The sequence below is a fragment of the Parasteatoda tepidariorum genome, chromosome 2 (genome assembly GCF_043381705.1).
Source record: "Parasteatoda tepidariorum isolate YZ-2023 chromosome 2, CAS_Ptep_4.0, whole genome shotgun sequence".
Classification (NCBI taxonomy): domain Eukaryota; kingdom Metazoa; phylum Arthropoda; class Arachnida; order Araneae; family Theridiidae; genus Parasteatoda; species Parasteatoda tepidariorum.
Window position 1 is genome coordinate 102,822,322 of NC_092205.1, and position 10,036 is coordinate 102,832,357.

General features: G+C 31.1%; 1 protein-coding gene across 2 annotated transcripts in view; it reads left to right on the plus strand.

Annotated features, from left to right (window-relative positions):
* LOC107443859 (potassium voltage-gated channel protein Shal) overlaps window positions 1-8,503 on the plus strand; it is a 62,644-nt gene extending 54,141 nt beyond the window's left edge. The window contains exons 4-6 of one of the 2 annotated variants that reach the window (XM_043054855.2): window positions 534-677; window positions 3,181-3,244; window positions 8,129-8,503. In XM_043054855.2, coding sequence (XP_042910789.1) covers window positions 534-677; window positions 3,181-3,244; window positions 8,129-8,148 — 228 coding nt within the window. In that variant the 3' untranslated portion in view covers window positions 8,149-8,503. The remainder of the gene's footprint in view (window positions 1-533; window positions 678-3,180; window positions 3,245-8,128) is intronic. The other variant, XM_043054854.2, reaches the window with a different exon arrangement.
* Window positions 8,504-10,036: the final 1,533 nt, after the last annotated feature.

Sequence of the window (10,036 nt, forward strand, 5' to 3'; positions counted from 1 at the left end):
ATAAGAATATACATATTTTTTTCTGTTAATGTACAAATATTTTTCCGATGTGTTTTGGATATTCCTTCTCTAATAAAAAGAGATACCATTTTGTTTTCGTTTGCATAAGAAAGAATATCAAGCATTTTTCTTTTTTAAATTTAATTAGCCACAATAAAGAAGGAACGTTGCAATGCTACGTGCTACATTAACGACGTCTCTAGAGTAACTGAATGACTGTTCATATAGAAATCGCAGGTATTAGTCTCATACAACAACGCCCCCTATAGTTCGTTGCGATCGCGAATACTTTTATATTTAAACATGCATGTAATGGAATTCAGGGGATTTTCTTATAGACTTCCCATTTGTATTTATTCTTAACGTATTGCATTATACAATGTTAACCAATTAATACACGAATGGAAGTGCGAACTGCTTCAAAACAATAAAGTTGTATAGGATTTTACATAAGAATCTTTTTATAGTGAGTCTAATAATGTGTTGCCATGGACTGTAAGTAATATTAGTAACGCATGTAATTTTCCTTTCAGGATCGCCAATTCGTAGAATTGGAGGTGCCCTACAACGGACAACCAAACCGCCCTTCTTCGACGCCGCCCCTATCTCCTGCCCCTTCCTTCTCCTTCCACGAAAGAAGACTCCTCACATGCTGCTGTGGAAGGAAGAAGTATCAAGTAAGTCCTCAACATTCCCTCACATTTACTCTCCAATTCTCTTTCTTTTAAAATTAACAATTTTAACTTTTTTGGCAGTTGCCAAGTTTTTAAATTTTTTTGAATGCAATTAACATTAAAAGAATTTTTTCAGTGTTATTCTAATCCGTTCTCATCCGTAAAAAAATAAAATTCTCAAAGTTTAATTTTAGTCGTGTAGTTTTAAATTGCTTACTCAAAACACAAAATCGTATCATTTTATTGCTTTAATGTTTTAAGGAATCATTCATACGAGTATTAAGAAATTATCAAGCGCTATTTTTTCCTAATCTAATCAATTTATTTTCTATCTTTTTAAAAAGGAATTGCGATGTCTAATAATATATCATCAAAAGTTCAAAAAATATATCACGAAAATACAAATTAAAAATTTAACCTAAAATCCGAGATGGCGAGGTCTCTTAAATATCCTGCCAGGCACCATTTCTGATTCAAAGAGAAATATGCTTCAAATGCATTTTATATGTTCAAATAAAAATTATTTTTTTAAAGTCTTATTGAAAAACAAATGTTGATTACGTTTTCATAATGAATTTAAGCACTTTTTTTTCAAGAGTTTTAAAAGTCTTACAAATCGAATTGCATCTGTCAGTAATATGCTTTTTTAAAATAATTATGTTTGATGGAGGTAATGTTTGGGAGGATGACGACGTCGAATATTAAAAAAAAATGTTATTTTTTTTTGCTCGTGTATCAATAACTAAGTAAAAGTTTGCAGCTTCTATTTCTAATAACCACTGTGGTTTTTGGAGACATGTTCTTCCTCATTGAATACAAACTACTCTGAAGAAAAAAACTAAGCTATATTAGATTAGCCAAGATAATAGCGGGTAAGCCAAGATCTGCTGCTTAGATAAACTTATCCATTTCATCGTGGCCAGTGTAAAAAATAGTTTTAGTTAGCTTTAATTTTAAAAAATAAACTCATTAAAATGATAGCAAGAATTTGTTTTTGCTCTAACATTAAATTTAAAAATCATAAATTTTTTTAGTGATTAATTACAAAGCTGATAACTTTGTTAATGGATCAAATTGATTATTTAAATACTCTAAAGTGGTTTACTTACATAAGAAAATTTTTTTTTTTAAATGCGCACTATTTATGCTCTTTAAATTTGTAATGAGCCTCACTTATTTGGACTTGAATAATCAAATAATCAATAAAAAAAGAAATCTGTTAATTTATAAAAATTAATATTAACCTATAAATCTATTGCTATTTGAAATTAAAATTTTTATTACGAGAACTATTTTTAAATACAATATTAATGTTCACCACTACGTGTTAAAGGATTTTAGAACATTAGATAAGATGTTATGTGTTTATGCTTACCGTATTTTTTAATAAAATAATTTACTTATTATATGTCAGCTAGTAGATGGCAACGAGTAGACTTTTGTAGTTGCTATGGTGATAATTTTGGAACGTAAATAGTTTTTGAGAGAGTGTAAGATTTTTTTTTTTTCGGAATGGCAATACTGTGATTTTGCTGTTGAGTTAATGAATCTTCCCTTTTATTAAACGTAATAGTAGAATTTTCTTAATTATTTCATTCGAAGTCCTTTGAGTTATATTTTAGGTTATTTTGTATTTTATTTTTAGGCAATTAGCAATTTCTTCTATTTTATTTTCACTCTCTTTTGGAAATTCTCTAATGTGAAATGTTTAGATAGATTTATTACACAAACAATAAAAAGTAATTGAATTTTTTGGAAAAAAATTTTTTTTTCGTTCTGTGAAGTTTTAAAAAGAAATATATTTCCAAATGAAAAAAAAAATCATTATTAGACTATTAGCGCTGAATAGGTTCAAATAATAAAAAAAAAGAAAGAAAAAAAAGCGAAAAATTTTTATGAAACAATTGTCGCAATGTGATATTTTTATTGTCTCCATAAATTTATTTATGACATTTTGTGCATGAGTATAATGTGTAAGACTGTGTACAATGTGAGTAGATGTATAATAATATATGTATATAGCGCTGATTCACAAAATATTTGGGTTCTAGAGTAAAACAAAAGTTTGTTTTTAAAGCTCCACTGTCTTATTAAGTTTTAGACGTCTGAATGTCCGGTTTAAATTATTTCTTAGAGAATTATTTTTTCTTTTTAACAATTCTTATATGCAAAAATTTGAACTTGCACTACAGTGCTAGCAAAAGAAAGAAGTTACACTTTCAGTTCAAGTGAACTTAACAAAATGTTTTTATTTATTTATTACATTAATTCATTTTATTCTGTTGTTCTTATTTAATTTTTTTCTCTTTTGTATTATCTTTTATTTATTATTATTTTATTTTTTAAATGTTTATTTAATTTTTTTTATTTTATTGTATTTTAAATTATCTACTTTATTTATTTTGGTGGCACCAATAACTCAAGAGGTGAACTGTGATTAATTTAAACACCATTGTGTTATTAAATGTTTTGTGTGCTTGCTGACTCTTTATGTGTTTGTGTGTAGAGCGTGGATTTGGAAGCCAACGTTTATCACGCCTCCTACCATAAGGCCGATGAATGCGTCGAAAGTAAGTGGAAAAAAAATTTCTCTCTTAGAGGCAGAAGTAGAAGTAGAGTAGAAGCAAGCTTTTCTCAATTCGAAAACAATGGAATTTTATCCTAAAAACAAAAATCTGAAATTCTTCTTTAAAATTTCTGAACACTGAAATTTTCAACAACATTTTCATATGGCTGAAATTTTCTTTACTTTTTATTTTCAGTTAGTTAAAAATTCGAATTTTACATTTCTCTTAAAGAAAGCTGTCGTAATAAATATTACTTTTTTTAGTCTTTTGCTTGAAGTTGGCCGTAATTGGGCAGCTCGAGGAGAAGTAAAAAGTGATTATGTCTAACCATGAGATTTAATTGGATACATGTGAGCGACGTCACGTGTGTGTCTCGAACATGTTTGGCTTCTGAATCGACAACTGCCACGATTGACCTAAGATGGCGTGTCTTGAAGATGATTAGTTTGAGAAAATTACTTTCTTCGGTTGCATTTCCTTCACCTGCGCGTAACTGAGAAAGCGCAGATTTGCACATTTTAAATCAGAAAATAAGCATATCCTCCTTTTTGTTTCAAAACACTATCGTCGTTTTTACAGAAATAAGACATGTTTAAATTTCAAATCTTATTTTAAGACTTTAATTACAATCATAATAACAACAATGCTTAGATATGTACTTATATATGGATGAAAAATATTTAAAAAAAAATTATATCATCATCATCAACAATGGCTCGACAGGCTAGGGTGGGCCTTGGCTTTCTCAAGAAGTTTCTTCCAGGCTAACATTTTTTCTGCTAGTGTTTTCCAGTTTTTAGTTTTTAAGACCAAAAGGTCTTTTTCTAGGCTATCTACCCATCTCAAATTCGGTCTGCCTCTTTTTCGTATGCCAACTGGTCTGGCATTGAAAACTCTTTTTGTGTTACGGTCTTCGTCAATTCTGATTACGCTGCCTGCCCATTTTATTCTTTGTCGTTTAATAAAGTTAATAATGTCAGGTTCATTATATGAGGGATCAAGCTCTAGATTTGCTCTTCTAAGCCACACACGATTTTTTTTTTTTTAAATTCCTCCAAAAATACTTCTCAAGACATTTCTCTCAAAGGTACCCAACATAGCCTCCTCTGTACAAGATAGGGTCCAGGTTTCTCAAAATCTAATAAACTAATTACATTTTTTGATAGATTAATTGTGGGTTATAAGATAAGCTCAATGAGCCCAAATAGAATCCTTTTTTTCCCACAGTTTTTCATCAAGGCCTTCTACTTAATACAGTTTACAGAAGCTGATCGAAAATACTTTATTACTGCTTTATAATAATTTATCAAATTTTTGAATCATTTGTAACTAACAATATTTGTTATGCCGGGTAATACTATGAATATTTGGAAATGAGTGAGGATAATTGTTTGAGTGAGGAATTAAATTTGTTGTTCCCAAATCCACCTTTATTCTCCTGCTTGGCACAATGTCTCAAGATTTGCTCCAATAAAATGTCACCAATGAAGGACAGCCTATAACAACTGACCGGTTACACAAACGGGCACGTAATGCGTCTTTTTAATTAAAAAATATTTAAAATTATTACCCATTTTGCAAAATGGGTCTTAATTTGGATCTGATGGCGTCCACACACTTCTCAACTGTGTTCAAGAGCAATAGTAAAACAGTGCGTCGTCATTGCACGCGTTGCTATGGCGACAGCAGGTTTTTTTTCTTCTTTTTTTTCACTAGCAGGCATTTTTAAGGTATTTACATAATAATAATTTCAAATATTTTTATATCCTTTTTATTATTAACTTATAATTACTGGCTTGATGGTGATTTCAATACAAATATGAAAGCTGAAGAAGGAAAAGTATTTTGTGACGTCTAAACACGTACATAGGCAGGACATGAAAATCCATCCGACGACAAACATCCATTGAGACGGCAACCCATGATTTCAAATGTTGTGGCGTTTAACGAAGTCAATCCGGAAAGAAAAAGCATTTGACCAATGGGCAATCGTAATAAGGCAATCATAACTTTTTTGTTGATTCTTTTTTTTATATCTTTTTTTAATTTCCTCTTCTGGGTTCGGTTTAAAATTGTTCACCCAGATCAAGCAATTTAACTAAGTTGGTCTTTTTTATTTTTCATTTTTTTTTAAGTATAAGGCTTTGCCATCAGGCTCGATACTTTGATGGAGAATATTGACTCGCATCTAAGAAACGCAACCTCAATAATGCAAATCGGTCCTTAAAAGTTTTGAAAAAGAGCATGGAGAATGTCAATATGAAAAAAGAAGGATGATTATATCAATATCCCAGCAAATCTCTTGAAATATTTATTCCATATGCAACTCTTCACTTAAACCTATACTTCATGAATCTCACAATTTTTAATGACGTGTTTTCTTTCAAAACTACTTTTGGTATGAATTTTGAGACACCCTAAGCGACTTGTGGGAGATAATAATTATAGACAATGTCAACCTTTATCTATGAAAAGGTACCCCGAATCGAGTTAACATATCTTATATACTTGTGAATTGAAATTATATCTTTGTAGTGGTAGAAACACTGCAGTACTCCCCCACCAGCATTATATCTGTGATGGAATTCGATGAACGAATACCACTAGTTGATGCGCTGCTGATTTTCGTGAGAAGCCGGGAGAGCTGTATTTAGATCACCGTACTTTTGCTGATTGTGAGAGCTGTATTAAGTTCACGGTCGTGATTACTCCTGTGTTGCCATTAGCAGTCAAGTGTACACAGGCCAACGTTGTGAGAGATCGAGACTGAGAAGTAACAGCGTGAGGAGCACAATATCGCAGTCACAAGTAGCAAGTCAACTGTTCAGTTGTGGTTCATCCATTGAAGTAGGCGTGTTCAAATCGTTGTGGGCGTTTCTGCTAAGGTAGGCGTGTTCAAAGGTACTCCACCATAGAATCGAGTTAACATGTCATATATACTAGTGAATTGGAATTATATTTTTGTAGTGGTAGAAACACTACAGACTTACTGGGTGTCTTTCGTTATAAGTCGAGGCTTTCTTCATATAAAGAGAAAAATTGGAATTTTTTTCTTCAAATATCACAAATAGCATGCGAATGCATTCAAATCGCATGGCTGAGAATGAATACAAATTGCATGGCAGTAATATTAGATTGCATGTCAGTAGTATTAGATTTTTTCTATAAGAATTACTCAAACAAACAATGCTTATATTTTCTAATCATCGCTCTTAATGTACAATTATTAAACAGTAGTGAAGATCGAAGCATTTTTTGATTTTTCTATTCTTTTAATGTACAATGTACAATGGCTAAATGTACAATGGCTTACCCGGTGTATTTTTCCGGTAGGTGCAAATTCACAGCAGTTATAAAAATAGCATATTATTCGCAAAACAAAAGTATTTTATATTGCGAGAGAGCCTTCCTACAGATTCAAATGCAATAACTAACGGGTGAACTGATATTCAGGACACAGCTTCCTGCTATAGAAATCGAACCCAACAAAGATCTTTCAAGTCCATCTAACATTATTAGTTGCAACATTTTTCTTTCAGGAGGTTTCAAAAAGCTCGTTTAACTAATATATTTGATCACTCAGTATAATTTTAATAAACAATAAAAGTAAATGATTTGTACATGTAAGATTAAAATGGAAGCATTTAATATTTTCACAGCGATTAATAAAATTACAGAAATACAGAACGAAATTCGGAACATTATCGCGCAGCATATGGAGGATCAATTTCACTCATTTACGTTATGATGCTGCTCAATGCGCGCATGCCCATCGGTCAATAGTTCTAAACAACACGTCTCTATCAAAGTCTGCTACGGCAGCGTTTGAGCAGTACTTACAGCATTGTGGTTACAGTTCATCATTTTAGTCTATGTAGAAAAATAACAGCTTCGTAATCTGGCAACAGCCGCGGAATATCAGTCATTCCAAGTGTGTCAGTTCTCAAGGTGGTAAAAATTGTGTTCCAGTAAATACCTCTCACTTTATTGAACTTCCAGTTGTAGTGCAATAAGGTGCATAGTATGGAACCAGAAGTTTAATGAATTTATGTACTGGGTGTCCATTCTAGGACTTACTGATTTTATAGACATAGAGGAAGGAAGTAAACTGTATGTTTATTGTGAAAACTTCAAAGTCTTTATACTGAAAATTTGTAATTTAATTACATAAATCGAAAACAGATGGTGCTATACAATATACAAAAGTCTTAAAAAGAATACAAATTTTGTATGACTAATCGAATCTGTGTTATTCCAGTACCAGAAGCGCACGACGTTTAGTCGAGGGTAGAAAGCTAGACGGAAAAGAGGAAAGGCAGGTAGTAAATAAATCTTTTCAGTTGTAGCTAGTTTTTGGCAGGAGTTTACTTATTCTTTTTTGAAATTATTTATCAGTATCTACTTTATCTTGGAAAAGAAGCAGTTTTATTTACAAGCTTAAATTATAAAAGAAATCTTGATAGTTACAGATATTTTATTTTTTTCGAAAAAAAAAATGCTGGAAGGAAATGTGTTACGTACCAGTTTTTTCTTTTTTCCGTCTTGCTACATGAGGGCTCTCAGCCATGCGCTTAGTAGCCACACTGCATGCTACGCAATCTGATTTCATGTTTCAACTCTAGAATTAATTATCCAGTCATCAATGATTTGCGGTGACATGTGTTGGTAACTTTTGTAACTAACTACCGAAATTTCAATATAGATTTTTTACAGCTTTCACAATAAACACAATTTTTACAGCTTTCTCACGTTTGTTTCATTTCTCATTCTCCTTTTTTTCTCCTCGCGATTTTTAGTTTTGAAATCAGTCAGTATTCAAATGAATCATGAATCTAAATGAATCATTTAAAGTATTTCTGCATATTTGATGTCAAATCTCTCTTTCAGCATCGTGTGACAATATGTGATCAGGAAGAGGAGATGAACGCGATGCCAAGAAAGTCTTCACACGATTCACGTGAGTTGGTCAAAATATCCACACTCTGAAGAACCTTTCTCTGCGCTTCAGAATAATCCGCTGGCTCTGTTTGGTCTACTGCGATCTTCCTTATTGAAACAAAGAACAAATTTCCCTCTATCAATACCCCCCCTCACATGTGCCCAATCAATATACTTTTGATAGAATTTCAAAATATATGATTTTCGTGATATTTTAAACCTCTATTGCTTAACATTATTTTAAAGACACTTCTTAGTTTGTTTGTTTTTCTAATAATAATATTTTTGCATCAATAAATGTCATGAGTGGAAATTTAAGAATTTGGTTTTTCCTGTTTATTGGTTCAGAAATTAAAAACTAATGTATAACATTCATTTTACACAAGTTTTTGAAAAGATAAAGCTATACGAACACAGGTGAGTTATTTCTGGATGAAATAAAGAAAAATATGTAATAAATAACAGTAAAATATTGAATATTTGGAATTTTAAGCATTTATATTGTACTGATATTGATTAAAGTAACTTATTAGACTAATTGTGTTTAATAGTAAGCAGTTAATATTATCATATTTAAAAGTTTTGAGTGAACAATTGGCATTAAACTGTTTAAAGCTTATAGAAATTTTTTGATGCTGGGGTATGAAATTATGAGCCAAGTTAATGAATGTTTTTCCAAAATTTAGAATAAACAATGAAAGAATTTGATTTTTGTGAAGATTTCAGTCAGTGAGATTTCTCGTGATCTTTAAATTGAAATCATTGTATTGAGCAATAGAAGTTTAAAAAAGTACAGTTTCCATGTGCCAGAGTTTCATTTGGAAAAGAAAAGCAAAAAAAAATTATCCTTATTGCATGTTTTCTGTGTTCAATTTACGATGGTAAATATTTAAAACGAACGACTTTCAAGAGTGGCACAGAAATTTGACATTCCCAAATATGAGGTGCTGCTTTCGAGAGTACTTTTATATAATGAATTGTGGATCATTGGTGAGAGGGAGACACTCGATAAACAAATCCTTCTGTCCTTTTTTTCCAGTCGTATATCGAAGTGTTCTCCCTAACACACAAAAATGGTCTTCAAAAGATGCAAACAAAATGAAGAGCGGGAATATTTTTGTAATTTTTGTGGAGACGCCTGCGCTCGCACTATTTTGTTGTTCTCCTTCTTTTTCTATGGTGACTGTTATTCTTGTTAATTTATTTAAAAAAATATTTAAAAAAATCTGTATATAAGCTAAGACAATGAAGTGTCACCACAACTTTACTATTTGTTGCATAATAATTTATGTATGTCTGTGTGGCATTGATATACACTTGTACAGGTCGTATCCAAAAGACAGATTTTTATTTTAAAAATTAATTTAGTTTAACCCTTTATGCTCCTTTTTTTGATATAATGGAGAACCTGTTTACAAGGATGCAAAACTACTAACTATGCAATTTAAACGTCAGAATAATGGGATTATTTTTCTGACTACCAAAAAATACCACTTCAATATTTTTAAATGATTCCTTTTTTTTCATGAACACATAAATTTTGAAACTTGTTCATTTTAAGTATATGGATGGTGTTTTCTACACTAGGGACAGCTGCAGACTCTAAACCGCCTATACTTCCGGGTTACTGTTTCCGGCGAGTTATTCAAAATCTAGCAACCATGTCACATTTATTTTAGCAATATATCTATAAATAACTAAAACAAATTTTCGCTTCAAACTCACCAGAACTACTTAATAACATTAATATCTTATGAAATAGTGCAGATTTGAGCTCAGAAATGATCTAATTTACTTTTTTTATTGAAAACAAAATTATCCGTTTGAAAATATCGCCAAGCAGAAAAGGCTGTAATA